The following is a 27,280-nucleotide window of genomic DNA, read 5'->3' as shown; positions in this document are numbered from 1 at the left end:
GGCCCCCAGTGGTGGTCGGTAGCCCTGAGCCTTCTTCCGTCAGGTGGCAGAGAAGCTGGAGATGCTGAAGAAGGAGTACGAGGAGAAGCTGGCCCAGAAGGAGGAACTGCGCAAGAAGTCCGAGGAGATGGAGATCAAACTGGACCGGGCTGACAAGCTGGTCTCTGGCCTGGCCGGGGAGAAGATCCGCTGGGAGGAGACGGTGAAGGTGAGGCCCTCAGTCCACTGGAAGCCCCCTCCCCTTGCCAAGGATGTCCGGCACCCCCTGTGGAGTCCTGGGCCAGTCAGGATGAAGCCTCGGGGCTCTGGGCAGTGACGGAGGGGTCCACGAGCTTGACAACATTACGACTTCTGGACTTCAACTTCCAGAATTCCTCAGCCAACCTTCCCTCCCTCCCTCCTGCCTATCTTCTTTCCTTTCCTTCCTTTCTCTCTCTGCTTCTCCTTCATCTCTCTTTCTTTCTTTTTCCTCTTTCCCTTTTCTATCCTTTTCTTTGCTTTTTTCCCCTCCTTTCCTTTCCTCTTTGCTTTGGTTTCTTCTTTCGTTTTTTCCCTTTCCTTCTCCCTCTCCTCCTTCCCATTTTTCTTCCTCTTTCTGTTTCTTTCCCTTTCCTCTTTCCTTTCTTCCTTTCCTTTCTTCCTTTCCTTTCATTTTTCTTCCTTTCCTCTCATTCTCCTTCGCATCTCTTTCTTTTTTCTTTCTTTCCCTTTCCCCTTTCTTTCCCCTCCCTTCCCTTTTCCTTCTCTTCTCCTTTGCTTTTCTTCTTTCCTTTCCCCTCTCATCTCCTTCCCATCTTTTTCTTTCTTTTCCCTTTCCCTTTCCCTCCCTTCCCTTCCTTTTTCCCTCTCTTCTCCTTCTTCCCATCTCTTTTCTTTCTCCTTCTCTTTCTCTTTCCTTCCTATATCATCTTCCCTCCTTCTTCCTTTCTCTCTTCCCTCTTTTTCACTTCCCTTCCCTCCCTTCCATGCCGGCTGAGGAATTCTGGGAGTTGAAGTCCACAGGTCGCAAACACCCCACCCCCCAGGAGATAGCTGAACGGTTCTCGGTTTCCCGCAGGGCCTGGAGGAAGACCTGGGCTACCTGGTGGGCGACTGCCTCCTTGCCTCGGCCTTTGTGTCCTACATGGGGCCCTTCCTGTCCAATTACCGGGATGAAATGCTCTCCCACATCTGGATGAAGCAGGTGAGACCCACAGGGACCTTCTGGCTCTTCTCCGGGTCGGCCGCTGGATCCGGAGTTGGCTTTCTCAAGGTTGTCCTTTTCCTTCGCTGGAGAAGGCTCCTCCGGGCGCTAGTCCCACCTTGCCCCGTCCTGCTCCTCCTCCTCCACCTCCTCTTCTTCCTCCTCCTCCTCAAACAAGATCTGGTGAGGGCTTTGAGACCCAGATCCTTGTCCCATCCTTCCTGCTTTGGTGAGGACCCCCCTCGTGGGATGGATTTTGGGGAGGTTCCAGGCATGATCCTCCTCCTCCTCTTTTGACGACCCCCATAATCCCTGCCATTGGGGTGGAGTCTTGGGGCAACTGAAGGGAGCTGAGTGTTTTACTGGCCGGATGCCTTTCCCCGTTGCCAGTACGGAGTTTCATTCGGCAGATATATTCTTTTTTTAAAAAAAAATTATATTAAAAAGAAACATTAAAAACATTGAAATACAAACATATAGGTGATAAAAAGCAACACATTTACAAATGCACACAACAACCTTTACAACATTTCTACAGTAAATAGCCTTGTTTACTGTAGTTTTCATACATATATAATTAAGTTAAACTGTATTTCCTTTACAGCTTTTGTCTTTCTGACTACATAGCTATTGGTTAATATATTTATCTTCATATATATTATTCCCTGTCTTGGGGCAACTGAACGGAGCCGAGTGTTTTACTGGCCGGGCGCCTTTCCCCATTGCCAGGGCGGAGTTTTGTTCGGCGGATAGATTCTCATCGTGCCCACAGAGAGAGAGCAATATCGGCCTCTTCCTAAGATGGAAGATGGGCGGGACTTGTCCTCTTGGGTTCCTGACAGCTTTCCTCCCGCAGATCCGTCAGCTTCACGTGCCCTGTTCGCCCATGTTCACCTGCGACAGCTTCCTCTCCAACCCGACCATGGTGCGCACCTGGAACATCCAGGGACTTCCCTCCGACGACTTCTCCACCGAAAACGGGATTATCGTCACGCGAGGAAACCGGTGAGAAGATCCGGGGCCTCCTGGAACGACCGGGCTGCCTGCCTGGGGATGGGTGGGTGGGTGGGCTTCAAAGGAGCACCTCTGGAGACCCTTCCTCACCGAGGAATCGAACAGGTTCTAAGGGCGCCTTTTGAATACTTCCCGCAGGTGGCCTCTGATGATTGACCCTCAATGCCAGGCCACCAAGTGGATCAAGAACATGGAGGCCAAGAAAGTGAGGAGACCCCTTGGACCCTGCAGCCCACAAGCGGAGCAGCCCCTCCTGCCTCCCTCTATTCCTCCGGCTCCCCCCCCTCGTTCCTTCCTTCCTTCCTTCCTTCCTTCCTTCTCATTCACATCTCTTTCTACCCTCCCTTTCCTCTTTTCCCTCCCTTCCTTTTCCCCTCCTTCCTTCCTTCCTTCCTTTTCATTCACATCTCTTTCTACCCTCCCTTTCCTCTTTTCCCTCCCTCCCTTCCTTTTCCCCTCCTTCCTTCTTTTCTTCCTTTCCTTTCTTTCCTTCTTTTTTCCCCCATCATCTCTTTTTCTTTCTTTCTTCCTTCCCTCTCTTTCTTTCTCTTTCTACTTCCTTCCTTATCCTATCTCCCTTGTTCCATCCATCCATACTTTCTTCTGTCCTTCCTTTCTTTCCTTCCTTCCTCCCTCTCTCCCTTTCTTCCTTTTCATTCATTCCTATCCTCCCTTCTCCCCTCTTACCTCTTCTTACGGCCCTCTTCAAGCTGTTTACAGAGTCAGCCCAGAGTCTCCTCCTTTTCCTTCCTTCCTTCCTTCCTTCCTTCCTTCCTTCCTTCCTTCCTTCCTTCCTTCCTTCTACCCTCCCTCCCTTCTCATTCAACTATATACTTTTTTACTTCCTTCCTTCCTTGCTCTTTTCCTTCTTCCCATGGGCTGTGCCGTGTGTGTGTTTGTGTGTGTGTGTGTGGTGTGGTGTGTGTTCGTCCCTGCCAGTTGAATGTCCTGCGTGACTCCCCAGAGCTTCCCATTTCCTCACTTTGGGGGGTGGGAGATTGGGAAGCAGTGAGCAATGGGCCCCAAATACCCCCTGGCTTGGAGACCCTCTCCTCCCACCAGACCCCCCACCCAAACCCTTTCCTTTCCCCCCACCGCCCAACAGGGGTTGAAGATCATCGACCTGCAGATGCCCGACTACCTGCGCATCCTGGAGACGGCCATCCAGGTGGGGGCCCCCGTGCTGCTGCAGAACGTCCAGGAGGAGCTGGACCCCACCCTCGCCCCCATCCTGAACAAGTCGGTCACCAAAGTGGGTGAGCGGACACGGCGCCCTCGGAAGCGGGGAGTCCGGGCGGGAAGAGGAGGCAGGGAGTCCCCTTCCATGGTCCCGTGATCGGCCCCTCACCTTGCTCCCCCTTGACCAGGTGGGCGCCTGCTGATCCGGCTGGGGGACAAGGAGGTGGACTATCACCCCGACTTCCGGTTCTACCTCACCACCAAGCTCTCCAACCCTCACTACACGCCCGAGACCTCCTCCCAGACCACCATCGTCAACTTTGCCGTCAAGGAGCAGGTAGGCGCTTCTCCCGCGGATTATTATTATTATTATTTATTGGATTTGTATGCCGCCCCTCTCCGTAGACTCGGGGCAGCTCACAACAGTGATAATGATAATAATAATAATAATAATAATAATAATAATAATAATAATAATAATAATTTATTAGATTTGTATGCCGCCCCTCTCCGAAGACTCGGGGCGGCTCACAACAAGTGATAAAACAATATAAAAAATAGCATGTAACAATCTAATACTAAAACAACTAAGAACCCTTATTATAAAACCAAACATACATACAAACATACCATGCATAACTTGTAAAGGCCTAGGGGGAAGTGTATCTCAGTTCCCCCATGCCTGACGGCAGAGGTGGGTTTTTAGGAGCTTACGAAAGGCGAGGAGGGTGGGGGCAATTCTAATCTCTGGGGGGAGTTGGTTCCAGAGGGCCGGGGCCGCCACAGAGAGGGCTCCTCCTCTGGGTCTCACCAAACGACATTGTTTAGTTGACGGGACCTGGAGAAGGCCCACCCTGGCGCTGCAGGATGAACCCGTGGTCCTCCTCGATCCACAGCTGACCTTAGAACACCATCTTTCGGCTGTGGCGAGGGGGACGCTCACCCAGATCCTCCTAGCGCGCCACTTGCGGCCCTGCTTGGGCAGTCACATCTCTCCTCCCAGTCACTCACGCCCTCATCACCTCGAGATTCGACCACTACAATGCTCTCTACATGGGGACTACCTCTGAAGAGTCTCAAAATGGGTGAGCAGTGCAGTCAGGCATAGGAAAAGCAAGTAGGATGCTTGGCTGCATAGCTAGAGGTATAACAAGCAGGAAGAGGGAGATTGTGATCCCGCTTTATAGAGCGCTGGTGAGACCCCATTTGGAATAATACTGTGTTCAGTTCTGGAGACCTCACCTACAAAAAGATATGGACAAAATTGAACGGGTCCAAAGACGGGCTACAAGAATGGTGGAAGGTCTTAAGCATAAAACGTATCAGGAAAGACTTCATGAACTCCATCTGTAGAGTCTGGAGGACAGAAGGAAAAGGGGGGACAGGATCAAAACATTTAAATATGTTCAAGGGTTAAATGAGGTCCAGGAGGGAAGTGTTTTTAATAGGAAAGTGAACACAAGAACAAGGGGACACAATCTGAAGTTAGTTGGGGGAAGATCAAAAGCAACATGAGAAAATATTATTTGACTGAAAGAGTAGTAGATCCTTGGAACAAACTTCCAGCAGACATGGTAGATAAATCCACAGGAACTGAACGTAAACATGCCTGGGATGAACATAGATCCATCCCAAGATAAAATACAGGAAATACTATAAGGGCAGACTAGATGGACCATGAGGTCTTTTTCTGCCGTCAGACTTCTATGTTTCTATGTACATCGAAATCCAGTTAATTACAGTTAAAAATCTAAAAGCCTGAAAACCAATTAAGATGCACTCATATCCATTCAGTCAACAAACTCACTATACATTCATCGGCCAGGGGGCAGTGTCTAATGACCCCAAGCCTGGTGGCATAGATGAGTCTTTAGACTCTTACAAAAGGTGAGGAGGGGGCAGTGCAGATCATTGGGGGGAGCTTATTCCCTCTGATTAGTCTCTGAACACAATTCAAGGTGTTGGTTATGATCTATAAAGCCCTACTTGGCACCAGACAAGACAACCTACAGGACTGTCATGTATCCCAGTGACCAGTTAGGTCCCACAGAGTTGGCCTTCTCCAGGTCCCGCCAGCCAGACACAATGCCGGGGACTGGTGGGGACTTAGCGGAAGAGCCTTCTCTGTGGCAGCCCCGGCCCTCTGGAACGAACTCCCTCCAGAGATTCACATTGCCCCCACTCTCCCCGCCTTCTGTAAGGTTCTGAAAACCCACCTTTGCCATCACTAATATTTAGCCCTGGCCAATGATTAAATGTATGCATAGGTGTGATTGATTAATTTTAAGTATTGGGGGCTTTAAGAAGGTATTTTAATGTAGATTTTATTGTAGATTTCTAATGTATTCAGCCTAAATTTGCTGTAAGCCACACTGAGTCTCAGGAGAAGGGTGGCATACAAATTGAATTAATAAACAAAATAAATAAACCTCTACTTTACCGGCTCTGGGGGTCGGAGGGGTGGGCGATGGTTGTGACGGGACCCACTGGGTGCCTTCCTGTCAGGCGGTAGGGAAAGCAAGTAGGATGCTTGGCTGCATAGCTAGAGGTATAACAAGCAGGGAGAGGGAGATTATGATCCCGCTATATAGAATGCTGGTGAGACCACATTTGGAATAATACTGTGTTCAGTTCTGGAGACCTCACCTACAAAAAGAGATGGATAAAAGTGAACGGGTCCAAAGACGGGCGACAAGAATGGTGGAAGGTCTTAAGTATAAAACGTATCAGGAAAGACTTCATGAACTCAATCTGTAGAGTCTGGAGGACAGAAGGAAAAGGGGGACATGATCGAAACATTTAAATATGTTAAAGGGTTAAATAAGGTCCAGGAGGGAAGAGTTTTTAATAGGAAAGTGAACACAAGAACAAGGGGGCACAATCTGAAGTTAGTTGGGGGAAAGATCAAAAGCAACGTGAGAAAATATTATTTGACTGAAAGAGTAGTAGATCCTTGGAACAAACTTCCAGCAGACGTGGTAGATAAATCCACAAGAACTGAATTTAAACATGCCTGGGATAAACATATATCCATCCTAAGATAAAATACAGGAAATAGTATAAGGGCAGACTAGATGGACCAGGAGGCCTTTTTCTGCCGTCAGACTTCTATGTTTCTATGTTTCAGGGCCTGGAGGCCCAGCTGCTGGGCATCGTTGTCCGGAAAGAGCGGCCCGAACTGGAGGAACAGAAGGACTCCCTGGTGCTCAACATCGCGGCCGGCAAGAGGAAGCTGAAGGAGCTGGAAGACGAGATCCTACGGTAGGACTCCTCCGAGTCGGACTCGCGACTTGGGTGCGATGACCCAGGGCTCGGCCCAGAGATAACACAAGCAGCTGGGCGGTTCAAATGACCCCTTTATCGCTCCTCCCCATAGCGTCTCCTTAAGGCTGAGTTCCTGGGTTTGCCTTGTGAAGCTTACGAAAGGCAAGGAGGGTGGGGGCAATTCTAATCTCTGGGGGGAGTTGGTTCCAGAGGGCCGGGGCCGCCACAGAGAAGGCTCTTCCCCTGGGTCCTGCCAAGCGGCATTGTTTGGTTGACGGGACCCGGAGAAGACCCACTCTGTGGGACCTATCTGGGCACTGGGATTCGTGCAGCAGAAGGCGGTCCCTGAGATAATCTGGTCCGGTGCCATGAAGGGCTTTATAGGTGATGACCAACACTTTGAATTGTGACCGGAAATTGATCGGCAACCAATGCAGACTGCGGAGTGTTGGTGTAACATGGGCATATTTGGGAAAGCCCATGATTGCTCTCGCAGCTGCATTCTGCACGATCTGGAGTTTCCGAGCCTCGAGGTGATGAGGGCATGAGTGACTGTGAGCAATGAGTCCCGGTCCAGATAGGGCCGCAACTGGTGCACCAGGCGAACCTGGGCAAACGCCCCCCTCGCCACATCTGAAAGGTGTTTCTCTAATGTGAGCTGTGGATTGAGGAGGACGCCCAAGTTGCGGACCCTCTCTGAGGGGGTCAATGACACCCCCCCAGGGTGATGGATGGACAGATGGAATTGTCCTTGGGAGGCAAGACCCACAGCCACTCCGTCTTGTCCGGGTTGAGTTTGAATTTGTTGTTCCACCCTTTCTCCTTCCTGACCTCAGGTTGCTGAATGAAGCCACCGGCTCCTTGCTCGACGATGTGCAGCTGGTCAACACCTTGCAAACCTCCAAAGTGACTGCCACGGAAGTGACAGAGCAGCTGGAGACCAGTGAGATGACCGAGATCAAGATTGACACTGCCCGGGAGGCAAGTGCCTGCATGGACATGGTTTCCAACCTTAGCCCCTTTAAGACGGGTTGGACTTCAACTCCCAGAATTCCCCAGCCAGACATGCCCATTTTTTTCTCTACCTTCGTTGGTTCGAGATGAACTTTTCCCAGTAAAATAACTGAGCACAACGAGATATCACAGATTATTTTAATACAGGCACCAACACGATAACTGATTCTCAGAACTTAAGATCCTCGCAACATCCTCAGTGTTCTGGTACAAGCTCAACTTTTCCCAGTCATATAACTCAGCACAATAAGGTATCACAGATTATTTTATTACAGGCATTCTCACAATAACTCACAGTTATGATGCGATTCTTCTGCAGTGTAATCTTTCCCATTGTGTAGGCAAAAAGAGGTTGAATCGTTCCCGGCTCTACATGTTGCTTCTACATGCGGGCTTACTTACTTAAATGAAGAACAAAGCACCCCCAGGAATGCTCGCTCCAATCACCCCTCATCCCGAGTCAGAGCCAATAGGAATAGACACAGATGTGGTCCCATGTAAAACTACATTACCCAGAGTGCAATTTCACTACATTTCCCCTAATGCAATGTCTTAAAGAAACATGACTAAATGCAATCTAACTATTTCTGCCTGTGGTGACATTACACTACCTCCTACGGTGGAGAGATTGCGGAGGAAGGAATTACAAGAGAATAAGTGTCTCAGCGGGTACAGACATGGAAAGGAATGCATTGAATGCCAGGGAATTCTGGGAGTTGAAGTCCATGGGCCTTAAGAGGGTCCAAGGTTAGGAAAACCTCACACTAAAGCAGGGGTGTCAAACTGGTGACCCAAGGGCTGTATGCGTGACATACAGGCCACGCCCTCCCCTGTTCTGCGAAGGGGAATAAAAATGTTTGACGGCAATGCAACGCCGCGAGTTTGACACGGCGCACGGATATCTACGGACTTCAATTCCCAGAATTCATCAGCCAGCAACTCCCCCATACACACACTTTGCTGAAGTCAAGATATATTATGTCTGCCACACACCCAAAGACAGGCTACAAGAATGGTGGAAGGTCTTAAGCATCAAACGTATCAGGAAAGACTTCATGAACTCAATCTGTAGAGTGTGGAGGACAGAAGGGAAAGGGGGGACATGATCGAAACATTTAAATATGTCAAAGGGTTAAATAAGGACCAGGAGGGAAATGTTTTTAATAGGAAAGTGAACACAAGAACAAGGGGACACAATCTGAAGTTAGTTGGGGAAAAGATCAAAAGCAACATGAGAAAATATTATTTCACTGAAAGAGTAGTAGATCCTTGGAACAAACTTCCAGCAGACGTGGTAGATAAATCCACAGTAACTGAATGTAAACATGCCTGGGATAAACATATATCCATTGTAAGATAAAATACAGGAAATAGTTTAAGGGCAGACTAGATGGACCAGGAGGTCTTTTTCTGCCGCCAGTCTTCTATGTTTCTATCCAAACAAATGCAATGAAAGTAGTCTAGCCACATTTATTGTTGTCCTCCTCCGTACTGAATTCTGGTAAAAGCTGGCTGAGGAATTCTTGGTATTGAAGTCCACAAGTCTTAAAGTGGAGACCCCCTGCCCCTCACTCATCTACCCAGTCTATAGGATCCTCCTTCTGTAGGATGAGATGGGATAGGGCAGTGATGGCAAGCTTTTTTTTATTCACATACTGAAAGGGTTCCCACCCTGATTCCTTCCCTCCCATGCATGTGTAGCCCCCCCTACACCACTTCCCCCCGTGTATGCACATAGCCACTACCCCCGTGTATGCGCACAGGCCTCACTGAAGCCTGGGACGGTGAAAAAATGACCCAACAGGCAAACCAGAAGTCAGTTTTTCCAAACTTCCGGTTTCCTTGTTCAGCTATTTTTCGCACTCTGGACACTTCAGGGCTTCCTGAAGCCTCCGGAGTGCAAAAAACGGCCCAACAGGCAAACCGGAAGTTGTTTTTTTTCCCAAACTTTCAGTTTGCTTGTTTGGCTGTTTTTCGCACTCTGGGCCTTCCCCGAAGCTGAAAATCAGCTGGCCAGGGCACACACATGTGCTGGAGATGACAGGGTAACGCCTCACGTGCTCCCTGGTATGGTTCTTGCGTGCCCCCTATGGCACGCATGCCCTAGGTTCGCCATCACGGGGATAGGGCATATGGGGGTGTTCCCTCACTGACCCACTCCGCCGTTTCCTTTTAGGCCTACCGGCCTTGTGCCCAACGAGCCTCCATCCTCTTCTTCGTGCTCAACGACATGGGGCGCATAGACCCCATGTACCAATTCTCCCTGGACGCCTACATCGATCTCTTCAACCTCAGCATCAACAAGAGCCACCGCAGCCACAAGCTGGACGAACGCATCCGACATCTCAACGAGTACCACACCTACGCTGTCTATAGGTCAGCTGGCACCTCCGCCATCCTTGGGGGGTCTGCAAGGGGCAGGCATTGGTCTCAGCCCGTACCGTAGCCTCATGTTGTGACTATGGGCACGCCTCGACTTACGATGGTTCATTTAGTGACCGCTCAAATTTACAACGGCACTGACATGACCCTTTGTTGTTGTTGTTTTTTTTCTGCACAATTTCCGTATATACTGTTCAAAAAAATAAAGGGAACACTCAAAGAACCCATCCTAGATCTGAATAAAGGAAATATTCTCATTGAATCCTTTGTTCTGTCCAAAGTTCAATGTGTACAACATCCAGTGAAATTGATTGTCAATCAGTGTTGCTTCCTATGTGGACAGTTTGATTTCACAGAAGTTGGATTTACCTGGAGTTATATTGTGCTGTTTAAGTGTTCCCTTAATTTTTTGAGCAGTGTGTATACCAATGCATAGACCTTAAAATATATCAATAACATGCACAATTATACATTTTAATCCAATCATTCTTAAATCAATATCCCATTTTGCACCTATTTTATACTACTGCCCATCAGTAGATAGATAGATAGATAGATAGATAGATAGATAGATAGATAGATAGATAGATAGATAGATAGATAGATGATAGATAGAGTAGATAGATAGATAGATAGATAGATAGATAGATAGATAGATAGATAGATAGATAGATAGATAGATAGATAGATAGAAGTCCCCCTGGAGAGGCAAGGTGGGCGGAGTCAGTGTGATGGACAGGCAAGGTCCTCACCAGGCGCGTCTCCTTCAAAACAGGTACACCTGCCGAGGTCTCTTTGAGCGGCACAAGCTGCTCTTCAGCTTCCAGATGTGCGCCAAGATCTTGGAGATGTCTGGCTCTCTCAAGATGGACGAGTACAATTTCTTCCTGCGTGGCGGAGTGGTTAGTGCCGGAGAGAGGAGAGGGGAAGGCTTGGGGGGGGGGGGGCAGCCCTGGCTTTGCTTCTGGTTTGTTGCAATTATTTTAAAAATCCCACCTTGATTGCTTGATAAGGGACTGAAACAGACGAACCTACCTGATGCTCCTGTCACGCCTAAGGCGGGACTAGAACTCCCAGTCACCTGGCCATTGGCTCTAAGTCACCCAGGTGGCTTTCATATCACTGAACAATTGTGGCATGAAAGGTTGTGAATTGGAACAAGCCTCAATTAACAAACATCTGTATCACTTAACAACATAACTTATTTTGGGGGGGGGGGACTTGACGGCAGTTGCGAGTCGAGGAATCCCTGTGGTCCGATTTGCTAGACCAGTGTTTCCCAACCTTGGCCACTTGAAGATATTTGGACTTCAACTCCCAGAATTCCCCAGCCAGCGTTCGCTGGCTAGGGAATTCTGGGAGTTGAAGTCCAGATATCTTCAAGTGGCCAAGGTTGGGAAACACTGGTCTAGATAACCCAGGCAGGGGTCTCCGTAGATATAAATCCTTTGAAACCTTCCATATTTTGACGGCGTTTTTTAATTTGTGGGGACTCCTTACTACCCCTTGCAAGCCTGTTGTGGGTTGTCCCCAGCGTTAAAGAAAGCTCCGGGCCCAGAGCGGAGCCCCCCCCCTCCAAAGGTTTCTCCTTCCGGCAGGTGTTGGACCGGGAGGGGCAGATGGACAACCCTTGCACCAGCTGGCTCTCCGACATCTACTGGGACAACGTGACGGAGCTGGACAAGCTGACCAACTTTCACGGCATCATGAATTCCTTCGAGCAGTATCCCAGGGACTGGAACCTCTGGTACACCAGCTCCAAGCCGGAGAAGGCCATGCTGCCAGGTCTGTGGGGAGCCCTCCTTTTCCCCCCCTCCCTTTGGATATCTTGCTTATCTTGGTTAAAGAAGTGAGAGGAGACATAAAAGGGGACGCTGGGCCCTCAAGGTGGTTGAAATGGGGCTGGGGGTGTCCTTGGGTTCTCTGAGCTGGGGAGGTTTGCAGAGAGGAGGAGGAGGAGAAGAAGAAGAACAACAACAACAACAACAACCAGGGAACATCATCAGTGCTACATATGCACGACCTTTCAACACTGATGATGTTCCTTAGTTGGGTCATGAAAGGTCTGCAAGGAAACAGTCAAACTCGGGGAGCACCAAGAACCCCACAGCTCTCCTCTTCCTCCTCTCTTCCTTCTCTTTTCTTTTTCTTCTTCTTCCTCCTCCTCCTCTTCTCTCCTTCTTCTCCTCTCCTTCTCCTCTTCCTCTTCTTCTCTTTCTTCTCCTCCTCTTTCTTCTTCTCTTTCTTCTTCTCCTCCTCCTCCTTCTCCTCTTCTTATCCTCCTCCTCCTTATTCTCCTCCTCTTCCTCTTCTTCTCTTTCTTCTTCTCCTCCTTCTCCTCTTTCTTCTCCTCCTTCCCCTCTTTCTTCTTCTCCTCCTTCTTCTTCTTCTCCTCCTCCTCTTCCTTTTCTTCTCTTTCTTCTTCTCCTCCTCCTCTTTCTTCTCCTCTTCTTTCTTCTTTTTCTTTTTCTTCTTCTCCTCCTCTTCCTCTTCTTCTCTTTCTTCTCCTCCTCCTCCTTCTCCTCTTTCTTCTTCTTCTTCTCCTCATCCTCCTCTTTCTTTTTCTTCTTCTTCCTCTTCTCCTCTTCTTCTTCTCCTCCTACTCTTTCTTCTTCTTCATCTCCTCCTCCTCCTCTTCCTCCTCCTATTTCTTCCTCTTCTTCTCTTTCTTATTCTCCTCCTCCTCTTTCTTCCTCTTCTTCTCTTTCTTCTCCTCCTCCTCCTCTAACTCCCGTCCAGCACTGATAATGTTCCCTATTTGGGTCACAAAATGTCTGCAAGGAAACCACCCAGCTCAGAGACACCCCCAAGGACACCCCCCCCCCATGCAACCTCTTCACCAGAGAAAAAAGGGGTTTGCGGTCTCCTAGAAGAGCCCCCCCACCATACCTAAAACCCCTCCAAGCCCCCCCCTCCTCTTTAGCCAGCCAAAGCCTCTGCCCCGTTCCCACGTATGGACAGAAAGGTCCTCCTGGGTGGGCTCCTGAAGGTCATCTGGCGGGGGCGAGGGTGGGGCGGGGCTGGTCTCTCTTCCTCCAGCCCCCACAACTGACCCTCTCTTCCTGCCCCATTCTCCCCTCCCCCACTCCAGGCGAGTGGGAAAACTCCTGCAACCAGATGCAACGGATGCTGGTGGTCCGGTCTCTGCGGCCGGATCGGGTGGCCTTCTGCGTCACGGCCTTCATCGTCTCCAACCTGGGGTCCCAGTTTATCGAGCCCCCCGTGCTGAACATGAAGTCGGTGAGCCTGGGGTCCCTCCCTCGCAACGGGGAGGCGTGGGGTGGATTCACCGACTCCAATTCGGATTTCGATTGCCCCTCCCCCCCGTCTCACAGTTACAATTTTGATATTGGTAAATCTCGACTTAATAATTTTTCATTGAGTCACCAATATCAATGTTCCCTCTAATTTTTTTTCGGTGTGGGCGGAAAAGTATAGTGTCCCTTCAAGACTGGGCGGCATAGAAGTCAGTCAATCAATCAATCAATCAATCGCGGGGCCTGGGTGGTGGGTGAGCATCGTGAGGGCCTCGCCGTCGCCTGGCTGGGGAAGAGCTTCCCTCCCCTCCCCGCGATCCGGGACGGTGTGGCTTTGCGCGCCGTCAACAAGTTAGTGCACAAGGGGGTCCTGATGGTTGCGCGGGCACGCACCCGCGCAGCTTAGAGGTAACAGTGGTCACCATCCAGAGTTACAAACTGTGCCAAAAGAGACTCAGTGTCCAATTTTCACGCCTAAAGGCCGTTTCAGCATCCCAATAAAAAATTAGGCCATTAGCGACCAGCTCGTATTTACAACGGTTACAATGTCATGGGTATCATGCGATTTTTTTGTGTGTGTGTGTGATCTCCCGGCGAGGGAAGTCAACAGGGAAGCTGGAGTCTCTGAACACGACCGCCTTGTGGTCAATTAATCAGCGGCAGCAAATTCACCTAACAACCCTGGCGAGGGAAGGTCGTAAAGTATGACAAAGCTCGCTTGAGAGCTGTCTCGCTTAGCGACCTGGGACCGCCCGTACTTTGTTGTTCTTCGCCTGTAGTACAAGAATCTTCTTGGTCTGGCATCTTTTGACAAATTCCTTGTGTGTCCAATCACACGGCCAATAAAAAATTCTATTCTATTCCATTCTATTCTATTCTATTCCATTCCATTCCTATATTATTCTATTCTATCCTATACTATTCTTTATACCATTCTATTCTTTATACCATTATTGTATTCTATTCCATTCCATTCCTATATTCTATTCTATACTATTCTTTATACCATTATTTTATTCTTTATACTATTATTCTATTCTATTCTATACTATTCTATTCTTTATACCATTATTCTATTCTATTCTATTTTGCCTGGGAAAGAGCAGATTAAAGCTCCGTCTGGGGTCGACGTAGCGAGTTTCTGGCTAGTTCCTCGCTTGACCCCACCTTTTGTTTGTGCCGTGGTTGACTTTTTATTTTTCCTGTCAATCAGTGAATCAACCAATCAATCAGAATGGAGGCTGGAAGGACCTTAGAGGCCTCCTAGTCCAACCCCCTGCTCAAGCAGGAGACTCATGCCAGGGATGAAATGTCATCCTTATTTCTAGGTTTCTTCTCTCATTGTTCAGTTTCCATCCGTTGCTTCCTGTCCGGCCTTCAGGGGCTTTGGAGAATGGGTGAACCCCCAACTCTTGTTTGCGGCAGACCCTCAAATAATGGAAGATGCTCTCGTGTCTCCCTTCATCCTTCTCTTCGTGAGACTACCAGACGGAAGGAGTTGAACGGAAAGCCGTTAAGACCTGGCTTTTCCGGCAGGCCTGGGACTTGGAATGATGGATTGTATGCAGGGGTTTTTAATGGTTATTAATGCATTTTATGCTATTTGCTGTTTTTTTAATTGTTGTTAACATTTTACATTGCTTTTTAGTTGTTGTGGCTGCCGCCCTGCTGAGCGGCATATAAAGATCACAAAATAAATCAATTAGCAGGAAGTCTAAATCATCTCAGACAAACAGCTATCTAAATTCCTTTGGAGCATTCACAGCTTCTGGTGACAAGCAGTTCCTCTGGTTAATTGTCCTCACCATTGAAAAAGTTTCTCTTTAATTCCAGGTGGCTTCTCTCCTTGACTTGAGTCTTGGGACGGGGGGGCATAGGAATCCAACAAACAAACAAACAAATGAATCCGTTGCTTCTTGCCCTGGTGCTTTGGAGAATAATTTGACACCTAGCTGCCCTCTTATCCCCCTCCTTCTCTTTCCGCTTGCAGGTGGTGGACGACTCCACCACAAAGACCCCGCTGATCTTCGTCCTGTCTCCAGGCGTCGACCCCACCTCCTCCCTGCTCCAACTAGCCGAACAATCCGGCATGGCGCAACGCTTTCACGCCCTGTCTTTGGGCCAGGGCCAGGCGCCCATCGCCACACGCATGATTAAGGACGGGGTCCACCAAGGTGAGCGTTGAGCCCTTCCACCTCCCTCCCCTGGAGGGGGGGGAACCTTTGTCTTCTTTCTTAGTACTATGTGTGTAACCGGTTGGGTTTGGCAATATATAAACAAACTATCAATGTATGTTTAAATGAATTATAACACTGTAGCTTTAAGAGCTAGTGTTGCAGTTAGCCACAAGAGGGAGCCAGAAGCCCCCTCCACTCTTATTACTCTGATTACTCTCTGTTATGTCTGGTCTGTGTGACTATTCTGTAGAACTGTGTGTTCAAATGAATATATTTTGTATGTAAGGCTTATGATATTGTATATGTATTGAGAGCATTGACTGGCGCAATTGTGTATAACTAGGATTGTTCTTGACTAAGCTATTTGCCAAAGTATATAATATTTACCGTATTTTTCAACGTATAAGACGCACCAGAGTATAAGACACTCCTTAGTTTTGGGGGAGGAGAATAGGGAAAAGAGCCTGCTTACCATCCTTAGTCTGGTCAGTTTCAGCACATTATTTTATCCCCTAATTAGGGCTTTAAAAAAACTTTATTTGGAGAGAGTAACAATGAAAGAGCTTGCAAGCCAGTAAGAGCTGGGAACATCATTATCACTTGAAAAGAAACATTCGGACCAAGTAGAGCAATAAAAAAAAAAAGGCTGCAAAGACTTAGGGCTTGGAAAAAATTCTTCACAGTGAGTAACAATTAAAGAGCTTGCAAGCCGGTAAGAGCTGAGAACATTGAGCTGGGGTGGCACAGCAGGTAGAGTGCTGTATTGCAGGCCACTGAAGCTGACTGTAGATCTGTAGGTCAGCGGTTCAAATCTCATCACCGGCTCAAGGTTGACTCAGCCTTCCATCCTTCCAGATTGTGGGGGCAATAGGCTGGCTCTGTTAAAAAGTGCTATTGCTAACATGTTGTAAGCCGCCCTGAGTCTAAGGAGAAGGGCGGCATAAAAATTGAATGAATGAATGAATGAATGAATGAATGAATGAATGAATGAATGAATGAATGAATAAATAAATAAATAAATAAATAAATAAATAAATAAATTTTTAGCACCTGGTTAGGGCTGGAAAGAAACATTTGGAGCAAATTAGATCAATTAAAAAAAAACTTGAAAAGACTTAAGGGTTGGAAAATATTCTTCGCAGAGAGTGACAATGAAAGAACCTGCAAGGTAAGAGCTGGAAAGATAGTTAGCACCATGTTAGGGCTGGAAAAGAAAGCTTCGAAAAAAGCAACATTCAGAGTATAAAACATACCCAAATTATCAGCCTCTTTTAGGGAAGAAAAGGGTGCGTCTTATACTCCGAACAGTATACAATTAATCTATCTGGTTGATTATCTGAATTATTACTTATACCTCTGGGCTATCAGCTGGATATCTGCCTCCTCCAGATGGCCTCTGTGCATCCTTGGTAACTCAAGGGTCACTCTGCTCGCTCCGTAGCACTTAACATTCATCGCTCCTTCATCCGGAACCTTTTTGGTGAGTCTTCCTGGTCCTTTGTCCTCCTCTTCCGCAGGTAACTGGGTTTTCCTCGCCAACTGCCACCTGTCTCTGTCCTGGATGCCACAGCTGGACAAATTGGTGGAACAGCTGCAGGTCGAGGAGCCTCACCCTTCCTTCCGCCTCTGGCTGAGTTCCAGCCCCCACCCCGAATTCCCCATCTCCATCCTGCAGGCGGGCATCAAGATGACCACAGAGCCCCCCACGGTAAGTGGAGACACAACCCCCTCCCCAAGAGGACAGGCCCCAAGCTATCCCCAAATGTACCCACCCCTGCAAGTAGCACTTGGTGGTCTAAGCCAGGGCTCCACGGGCCATCCTGGAAAATGTTAAAGGGCCAGTCTACCCAATGCGAAGAGGAAAGGTGCCGGCAGTTTGGGGGAGTGGTGTCAAGCCGGCCACGCCCACCCACGCCCACCCCAAAGGGGCTGGTCATTCTTTGGGGGAGACTAAGCCTAACGGCTCTTTGTCCATCCAAACCCTTGGCCCTCGAAGAATCTAGAGCTGTGATGGTGAACCTATGGCATGCGTTCCACAAGGAGCCATATTGGAGGGCACGTGAGGCATTGCCCTATTTATTTATTTATTTATTTATTATTTATTTATTTATTTTGTTTGTTTGTTTGTTTATATTTATTTATTTTTATTTATTTATTTCTTTCTTTTATTTACTTACTTACTTACTTACTTACTATCCTACTTACTTAGTTACTTACTTACTTACTTACTTACTTACTTACTTACTTACTTACTTACTTACTTACTTATTTATTTATTGGATTTGTATGCCACCCCTCTCCATAGACTCGGGGCGGCTAACAACAATGATAAAAACAGCATATAACAATCCAATATTAAAAGTTAAAAACCCTTATTATAAAACCAAACATACATACAGACATACCATGCATAAAATTGTAAAGGCCTAGGGGGAAAGAGTATCTCAGTTCCCCCATCCCTGGCGACATAAATGGGTGTTCAGAGTCTTGTGGAAGGCAAGGAGGGTGGGGGGCAGTTCGAATCTCCAGGGAGAGTTGATTCCAGAGGGCCGGGGCCGCCACAGAGAAGGCTCTCCCCCTGGGTCCCACCAAGCAACATTGTTTAGTTGACGGGACCCGGAGAAGGCCCACTCTGTGGGACCTAACTGGTCGCTGGGATTTGTGCAGCATGTCAGCTCCAGCACACATGCAGATGTTAGCCAGCTGAGTTTTGGCCTTTTGCCCCACAGAGGCTTCAGGGAAGCTTCCTGCACAAAAATCGGCCCCACAGGCGAACTGGAACTTTGAAAAACAGACTTCCGGTTTGCCCATTGTGTTCTTTTTTTGCACTCTGGAGGCTCCAGGAAGCTTCCCTGAAGGCTCCAGAGTGCAAAAAACAGCACAACGGGCAAACCGGAAGTCTGTTTTTCCAAACTTCTGGTTTGACTGTTTTTTCTCCATCCGGGGCATCAGTGACGTCTGTGTGGATGCGTGAGGATGTGGGAGGAGATTGTGCATATTTATTTATTTATTTATTAAATTTGTATGCCGCCCCTCTCCGCAGACTCGGGGCAGCTCACAACAGCAACAGAAAACAATATATAATACAAATTCAATAATTAGAAAGCTAAAAACCCATAATTTAAAAACAAAACAAAACATGCACACAACATACCATACGTAAACAGTATAGGCCTGGGGAAGATATTTCAGTGCCCCCATGCCTGACGGCAGAGGTGGGTTTTAAGGAGTTTGCGGAAGGCAAGGAGAGTGGGGGCAGTTCTAATCTCAGGGGGAGCTGGTTCCCGAAGGTCGGGGCCACCACAGAGAAGGCTCTTCCCCTGGGACCCGCCAAACGACATTGCACAGGGACAGCAAGGGAGGTTTGCGCATGCATGTGGGGGAGGGAACGGGTGTGGGCACATGCTAGCACACGCGCAACCACACACACACCCCTTTCGTCACGCAAATGAAACAACGATTCGCCATCCCTGATCTCGAACGTGGGACCTTTGGATCTCGCCTCCTTCCCGAACCGTCTTTTCTTGGCCTTGTCTCTCCCGCAGGGCTTGAAGGCGAACATGAAGCGGTTGTACCAGCTGATCACGGACGCCCAGTTCAACCGCTGCACGAAGCCCAGCAAGTACAAGAAGCTGCTCTTCGCCCTCTGCTTCTTCCACAGCGTCCTGCTGGAGCGCAAGAAGTTCCTACAGCTGGGATGGAACATCATCTACGGCTTCAACGACTCCGATTTTGAGGTGCCCGGGGGGGGGGGGGGGTCGGCGTAGAAGGAGGCGACGGGGGCGGGCGGGACAGGAGAGATATCGAAAGCCTGGATGGGCCCAGGGAACACGCTGGTCCCTCTCGATCGATTCCCCCGGGAGTGTTTTCCCAGTCGCACACTGCTCCGAGCCCGGAAGAGCAGGCGGCCAGGCAGGGCGGGGCGGCTGTGTGGGTTCTTGTTTTTGGTGGGCGCCGCAGTAGCCATGAACGGTGTGGCGACGCACTGCTGGATGGCAAGGAGCATCCTCCGCAGCTGGGCGCAAGCTTCGAACGGCACCACTAAGGCCTCCTCCACACCATTTGCTGTGAGCGCCCGGCAACAGCGGTGCTTATGGGACAGGCTGGCGACCCCCAAAACATCGGCTTGACTAAGCCGGCCTGGCCCCGTGTCAAAAGAGGGCCCTAGCCACGGTCACCTATACCTGCCTAACCAAAAACAGGACCTACCCCTTACATATTACCATTTCACAGTACTTTACAGCCCTCTCTATTATTATTATTATTATTATTATTATTATTATTATTATTATTAATTAGATTTGTATGCCGCCCCTCTCCAAAGACTCGGAGTGGCTCACAACAGCAAAGCACAGTACAAATCCAATGATTAAAACGGTTAAAACCCTTAATATAAAACAGTCATATGTCCCAATTAAACCATACATACCCTACATTAAATGGAACGGCCAGGGGGAATCAATTCCCCCATGCCTGGTGGCAGAGGTAGGTTTTGAAAAGTTTGCAAAAGGCAAGGAGAGTGGGGGTAGTCCTAATCTCCGGGGGAGAGTTGGTTCCAGAGGGCGGGGCCATCACAGAGAAGGCTCTTCCCCTGCGTCCCACCAGACAACGTTTCGTCAATGGGACCCGGAGAAGACCAACTCTGTGGGACCTAACCGGTTGCTGGGATTTGTGCAGCAGAAGGCGGTCCATCTGTAAGTGGTTTACAGAGTCAGCCTATTGTCCCCAACAATCTGCCTGCGCTGTCCAGCTGATTTTTGGCCTCGGGGACGTCCGTTTCACCCTCCAGACACTTCAGGGAACCTTCCCTGGAAGCCCCAGAGTGCGAAAAACGGCCCAATGGGCAAACCAGAAGTTTTGGTTTGTCCGTTGGGCTGTTTTCAACACCCTATGCTTCGCCATCACTGGTCCTAGCCACATTTGTCCTTCTCCTGTCCATGCTGAATTCTGGGAAACCTTTGCTACCTGGGGAATTTTGGGAGTTGAAGTCCACATAACCTTCAAGCGGCTACGGTTAAAAAACACCATTCGGTGTCGTTCTTGGCTTGGGCGTGAGACCTCCCCCCAAGCTTCCTGCGTCTTCCCCTTCCCCTTCCCCTCCCCGTCCGCCAGGTGTCCGAGAATCTCCTGAGCCTCTACCTGGACGAGTACGAGGAGACCCCGTGGGATGCCCTGAAGTACCTGATCGCGGGGGTCAACTATGGGGGCCACGTGACGGATGACTGGGACCGGCGCCTCCTGACCACCTACATCAACGACTACTTCTGTGATCAAACCGTGGCTGCCCCCTTCTACAAGTAGGTGTTGGGGTGGGGAGGGTGTGTGTATGTGAAAGGTTACAAGGGGCTGGTGGGGTTGGTGGGGTTGGGGAGGGGAGGAAAGGAGGAAGGATGTTTACCTTTCGTGACAGCTGTCAGCCTGGAGAGCTTCAAGGCAGGGTTAGACAGATGCATGGATGCCAAGTGTATCCATGGTGTTTATTGAGATTTTATTTATTTTTTATTTATTTATTTTGTCCAATACACAATGAGGGTTTTAGTGGGTGTGTGTATGTATGTATATATATATATATATATATATATATATATATATATATATATATATATATATATATATATATATATATATACACACACACACACACACACACACACACATACAAACACACACACATAGAAAAATACATGATGAAGGTTATAGAGGAGATACTCATAGTAGAATATATCTAAGAAAGAATAGAAAAGAAGATATAGGAATAGAACATATCAATGAAAGAATAGAAGAAGAGATATAGGAATAGAAGAAAGGTATAGGAGATATAGGAGAGCAATAGGACAGGGGACGGAAGGCACTCTAGTGCACTTGTACTCGCCCCTTACTGACCTCTTAGGAATCTGGAGAGGTCAACCGTAGATAATCTAAGGGTAAAGTGTTGGGGGTTTGGGGATGACACTACGGAGTCCGGTAATGAGTTCCATGCTTCGACAACTCGGTTACTGAAGTCATATTTTTTACAGTCAAGTTTGGAGTGGTTATTATCAAGTTTAAATTTGTTGTGTGCTCTTGTGTTGTTGTGGTTGAAGGTGAAGTTGTCGCCGACAGGCAGGACGTTGCAGCATGTGATCTTGTGGGCAATACTTAGATCAGATGTCTATGTGCCGCCTCTATGTTGGTTGACGCAGGCAGGATTCCCTTGGGTCCCATTTGTTGGGGGTCCAGGGAAAGGGAGGGCCTTGCCTTCTCTTTCTACTCAAGATCCCCATGGACAATTGGGGGGCCACTGTGGGACACAGAAGGCTGGACTCAATGGGCTTTGGCCCGATTCAGCAGGGCTCTTCTTAGGTTCTTAGGTTCTTACCTGGAAGAGAAACCCAACCTGGACTTCTGTTGCGGGCACAGATGGGAACACCTGAGTTGATTTAGGAGACACTTAAAAAGCTGCCTTGTTACTATTGGGTTTCCTGCCTGTCCTATCCTCTATTCTATTCTTATTTTTATTCTTATTTTTATTCTTCTATTTTATTCTATTCTACTATAGTCTATGTTTTATTGTTCTTCTATTCTTAATCTATTCTGTTCTGCTATATTTTACTGTTCTGTTCTGTTGTTCTATTCCATTCCATTCTTTTCCTCTCCTATTCCATTCTTATTTTATTCCTATTCTATTGTATTTGTATTCTATTGTATTCTGTTCTATATATTTTATTGCTCTGTTCTATTCTATTCTATATTTATTCTATTCTATTGTTCTATTTTGTTCCATTATTCTCCTCTCCTCTTCTATTCTATTCCTATTCTATTCTTATTTTTATTCTTTTTTAAATTCTATTCTGTTCTATATTTTATTGTTCTGTTCTGTTCTATTCTATTCTATTATTCTATTCTATTCTTCGTTCCAGTCCATTCTCTTCTGTTCTTATGTGAGCCAGGTTTTCAGAGAAGGGCGGCATATAAATCTAAATAACAATAATGTTGTTATAATGTTTTGTTATGTCTTATGTGTTACGTTTGTTTCTTTTCTTTTTTATAATCAATAAAAATTATTTAAAAACAACAAAATAATAATAATAATAATAATAATAATAATTCTATCCCTGCAGGCTATCCACACTTTTCTATTTTCTTTCAATGAACAAAATTATTATTAATATTATCATTATTTTTTTTAAACGAAAGCTTGAGCAGACCCATGAGTAGCAAGCTGCCCCCTTGCATGGGGTCTGAGTATCCGAGGCTCCCCCTGCAGCTACGAGCGCCCTCGTTTCTCTCCGCAGGCTGACCGTCTTAGACACTTACTACATCCCCAAGGACGGCCACCTCTCTTCCTACAAGGAGTACATCAGCCTCCTGCCAGGCATGGATCCCCCGGAGGCCTTCGGGCAGCACCCCAACGCCGACGTGGCCTCGCAGATCACCGAAGCCCGGACCCTCTTCGAAACGCTGCTGTCCCTCCAGCCACAGACCACCCCCACGGGACTGGCCGGGCAGAGCCGCGAAGACAAGGTAGCGGACTATGTCAGCAAAGGGGTCCGGGGGCTAAAGGAGCCGAGACATCCCCCCCCCGAACGATACACCAAATTATTATTATTTATTAGATTTGTATGCCGCCCCTCTCCGGAGACTCGGAGCGGCTGTTATAGGGTTATATGGAAATGGTATACAGTATTAGAAACATAGAAACATAGAAGTCTGACGGCAGAAAAAGACCCCATGGTCCATCTAGTCTGCCCTTATACTATTTTCTGTATTTTATCTTAGGATGGATATATGTTTATCCCAGGCATGTTTAAATTCAGTTACTGTGGATTTATCTACCACGTCTGCTGGAAGTTTGTTCCAAGGATCTACTACTCTTTCAGTAAAATAATATTTTCTCATGTTGCTTTTGATCTTTCCCCCAACTAACCTCAGATTGTGTCCCCTTGTTCTTGTGTTCACTTTCCTATTAAAAACACTTCCCTCCTGGACCTTATTTAACCCTTTAATATATTTAAATGTTTCGATCATGTCCCCCCTTTTCCTTCTGTCCTCCAGACTCTACAGATTGAGTTCATTAAGTCTTTCCTGATACGCTTTATACTTAAGACCTTCCACCATTCTTGTAGCCCGTCTTTGGACCCGTTCAATTTTGTCAATATCTTTTTGTAGGTGAGGTCTCCAGAACTGAACACAGTATTCCAAATGTGGTCTCACCAGCATTCTATATAGCGGGATCATAATCTCCCTCTTCCTGCTTGTTATACCTCTAGCTATGCCGCCAAGCATCCTACTTGCTTTCCCTACTGCCTGACTGCACTGTTCACCCATTTTGAGACTGTCAGAAATCACTACGCCTAAATCCTTTTCTTTTGAAGTATTTGCTAACACAGAACTGCCAATACAATAGTCAGATTGAGGATTCCTTTTCCCCAAGTGCATTATTTTACATTTGGAAACATTAAACTGCAGTTTCCATTGCTTTGACCATTTATCTAGTAAATCTAAATCATTTACCATATTGCCGACGCCTCCAGGAATATCAACCCTATTGCACACTTTAGAGTCATCGGCAAATAGGCAAACCTTCCCTACCAGACCTTCCCCTATGTCACTCACAAACATATTAAAAAGAATAGGACCCAGAACAGACCCTTGTGGCACACCGCTTGTAACCTGACTCTGCTCAGAATACTCACCATTCACAACAACCCTCTGGTGTCTATGCTTCAGCCAGCTGCAAATCCATTGAACTATCCAGGGATTAAGTCCAATCTTCACTAATTTATCTATCAGCTCTTTATGTGGAACCGTATCAAAGGCTTTGCTGAAGTCCAGGTAGGCAATATCCACGGCACCACCTTCATCCAACACCTTTGTGACATAGTCAAAGAAATCAATGAGATTAGTCTGACATGATTTGCCTTCAGTAAAGCCATGCTGATTTGGGTCCAATAATTTATTGTTTTTTAGATGCTGATTTATCCTCTTTTTCAGTAGAGTCTCCATCATTTTAACGACAACTGATGTCAAGCTAACTGGCCTGTAGTTACCAGCTTCTTCTCTACTGCCCTTCTTGTGGATAGGCACAACACTTGCCATTGGTTCAAATGTTACACGGTTACGACCACTTCCTTAATCATAAGCTAAATAAAATTTGTGACTTCCTGAATCGTTTACTCCTTCCTTCCTCCTTTGACACAGGTTTCTTTTGATCAGATATCCTCCGGGGCTAGTCCTTGACTTATGACCCCACGATTCCGGTTGCCAAAAGCGAGACATTTGTATAAGCGGATTTGGTCCACATTCCTACGACCTTTTCTTGCCACGGTTGTTAAGTGAATCTGTGCTGTCGTTAGATGAAACAACATTTAAAAACCCCTTATTAAAAAACAAACATACACACAAACATACCATGCATAACTTGTATAGGCCGGGGGGGGGTGGGGGTGGAGAAATATCTCAATTCCTCCATGCCTGACGACAGAGGTGGGTTTTAAGGAGCTTGCGAAAGGCAGGGAGGGTGGGGGCAATCCTAATCTCAGGGGGGAGCTGGTTCCAGAGGGCCGGGGCCGCCACAAAGAAGGCTTTTCCCCTGGGGCCCGCCAAACGACATTGTTTAGTCGACGGGACCCGGAGAAGACCCACTCTGTGGGACCTAACTGGTCGCTGAGATTCGTGCAGCAGAAGGCAGTCCCTGAGATAATCTGGTTCAGTGCCATGAAGGGCTTTATAGGTCATAACCAACACTTTGAATTGTGACCGGAAACTGATCGGCAACCAATGCAGACTGCGGAGTGTTGGTGTGACATGGGCATTTTTGGGGAAGCCCATGATTGCTCTCGCAGCTGCATTCTGCACAATCTGAAGTTTCCGAACACTTTTCAAAGGTAGCCCCATGTAGAGAGTGTTACAGTAGTCGAGCCTCGAGGTGATGAGGGCATGAGTGACTGTGCGCAGTGAGTCTCGGTCCAGGTAGGGCCGCAACTGGTGCACCAGGCGAACCTGGGCAAACGCTCCCCTCGCCACAGCTGAAAGATGGTTCCCTAATGTGAGCTGTGACTTACCCACTAGGGATCCTTGAGGTCATGCAGACAACCCCCTGCTTGCTGCCGGCATCCAAAGTTTTGAGCCGCCAGACAGCTGCCCAGTGAGACTCTAATGCATCCTTTTAAGCCATTGGCTCCTCTGATAAATCAGTCCATCAGAACAGAGCTGGAAGGGACCTTGGAGGTCATCTATCCCAACCCCCTGCTCAATAGCAATGGCACTTAGACTTATAGACCCCTTCAGCCCTCTCTACACGGTTTACAGAATCAGCATATTTGCCCCCAACAATCTGGGTCCCCATTTGACTCACCTTGGCTGGCTGTTGAGTCTCTTCTTTAAAAAACCTCCTGTGATGGAGCAGCCAAAACTTCTGGTGGCAGGCTGTTCCACTGATTAATTAAAACTGAATAAGAGCATTGGAAAAGGGACCTTAGAGGTCTTCTAGTCCAGCCTCTTGCCCTACCCCATTTCAGACAAATGGATGCCCAGTCCCTTCTTTAAAAACCTCCAGTGATGGAGAGCATCCATAACGTCTGGTGGCAGGCTGTTCCACTGGTGAATTGTCCTCACTTGTCAGGAAAATCCTCCTTAATTCCAGTTTGCTTCTCTCCTTAGTTTCCACCCGTTTCTCCTTCTGGTACTGTGGAGAAGAGCTTGACTCCCTCTTTTTTGGGGCAGCCCCACAAATACTGGAAGGCAGCTGTCATGTCCTGCCCCCCCCCCCAAGACCTTCTTTTCATTAAAATAGACACCCCCCCAATTCCAGCAACCATGTTTTAGTCTCCAGCGCCTCTAACCCTCTTTCAGGTGCTTTTCTCCTCTTCAGCTCCCCCTGGTGGAAAACAAGGGACTTGGCAGGTCTCTCTTCAACCTTGCTCTCTTCTGTCCCTTTCACCCGTTCAGGTGCTCGAGCTGTCCTCCGACGTGCGGAGCAAGATCCCGGAGGAGATCGACTACGAGGGGACCCGCAAGGTCCTCTCCACGGATCCCTCCCCTCTCAACGTGGTCCTGTTGCAAGAGATCCAGCGTTACAACTCCTTGTTGCAGGTCATCAGGCAAGTTGCTTCTCTTTCTTTTTTTGTTTACTCAACGACCGTCAGTTTCTGTGGTTTCTGTGCCCCGTTTTACATCCGTTCTCGACATTGTTGTTAAGTGCCTCCGGGCAGCTGTTGACGTTAATGAGACGGTCGTTAAATGAATCCAGCTTCCCCATTGACTTTGCCGGTCAGTTAGGTCGCAAAAGGGGATCATCACATGATCCAGGGACGGTGCAACTGTCATAATAATAATAATAATAATAATAATAATAATAATAATAATAATAATGGCCAAGAACAGGCCATTAGAACAAATGCTGTCAAAGCCAAAATTGAAAAATCAACAGACGATCCAAAGCACAGACTCTGTAAAGAAACAGATGAAACAATCGATCACATACTCAGCTGCTGCAAAAAGATCACACAGACTGACTACAAGCATAGACATGATGCTGTGGCACAGATGATCCACTGGGACTTGTGCCGGAACTACCATTTACCTGTGGCAAAGAACTGGTGGGATCATAAGCCCGAAAAAGTGGTAGAAAATGAGCAAGCAAAACTACTGTGGGACTTCCGACTTCAGACTGACCGAATTCTGAAGCATAACACACCAGACATTGTGATCGTGGAGAAAAAGAAAGTATGGATCATCGACATCGCAATCCCAGGAGACAGCAGAATTGAGGAGAAGCAGCTAGAGAAATTAGTGAAATACGAAGATCTAAAAATCGAGCTGCAACGACT

At 47.7% G+C, this 27,280-nt stretch overlaps 1 protein-coding gene across 1 annotated transcript in view; it reads left to right on the top strand.

Annotated features, from left to right (window-relative positions):
- The window catches only part of DNAH2 (dynein axonemal heavy chain 2), a 109,076-nt gene that overhangs the window by 75,962 nt on the left and 5,834 nt on the right, over positions 1–27,280 (top strand). Inside the window, exons 46-63 of the mRNA XM_070728811.1 lie at positions 44–208; positions 1,058–1,183; positions 2,040–2,188; positions 2,336–2,402; positions 3,303–3,453; positions 3,565–3,713; positions 6,504–6,637; positions 7,477–7,621; positions 9,831–10,030; positions 10,812–10,938; positions 11,635–11,821; positions 13,128–13,276; positions 15,284–15,467; positions 16,988–17,178; positions 19,016–19,207; positions 20,583–20,767; positions 22,745–22,973; positions 26,400–26,551. Coding sequence (XP_070584912.1) covers positions 44–208; positions 1,058–1,183; positions 2,040–2,188; positions 2,336–2,402; positions 3,303–3,453; positions 3,565–3,713; positions 6,504–6,637; positions 7,477–7,621; positions 9,831–10,030; positions 10,812–10,938; positions 11,635–11,821; positions 13,128–13,276; positions 15,284–15,467; positions 16,988–17,178; positions 19,016–19,207; positions 20,583–20,767; positions 22,745–22,973; positions 26,400–26,551 — 2,882 coding nt within the window. The remainder of the gene's footprint in view (positions 1–43; positions 209–1,057; positions 1,184–2,039; positions 2,189–2,335; positions 2,403–3,302; positions 3,454–3,564; positions 3,714–6,503; positions 6,638–7,476; positions 7,622–9,830; positions 10,031–10,811; positions 10,939–11,634; positions 11,822–13,127; positions 13,277–15,283; positions 15,468–16,987; positions 17,179–19,015; positions 19,208–20,582; positions 20,768–22,744; positions 22,974–26,399; positions 26,552–27,280) is intronic.

This window comes from Erythrolamprus reginae, chromosome Z (genome assembly GCF_031021105.1).
Source record: "Erythrolamprus reginae isolate rEryReg1 chromosome Z, rEryReg1.hap1, whole genome shotgun sequence".
NCBI lineage: Eukaryota > Metazoa > Chordata > Lepidosauria > Squamata > Dipsadidae > Erythrolamprus > Erythrolamprus reginae.
The sequence above is the reverse complement of the archived record's forward strand: the minus strand, read 5'-3'. Positions and strand labels throughout refer to the sequence as shown.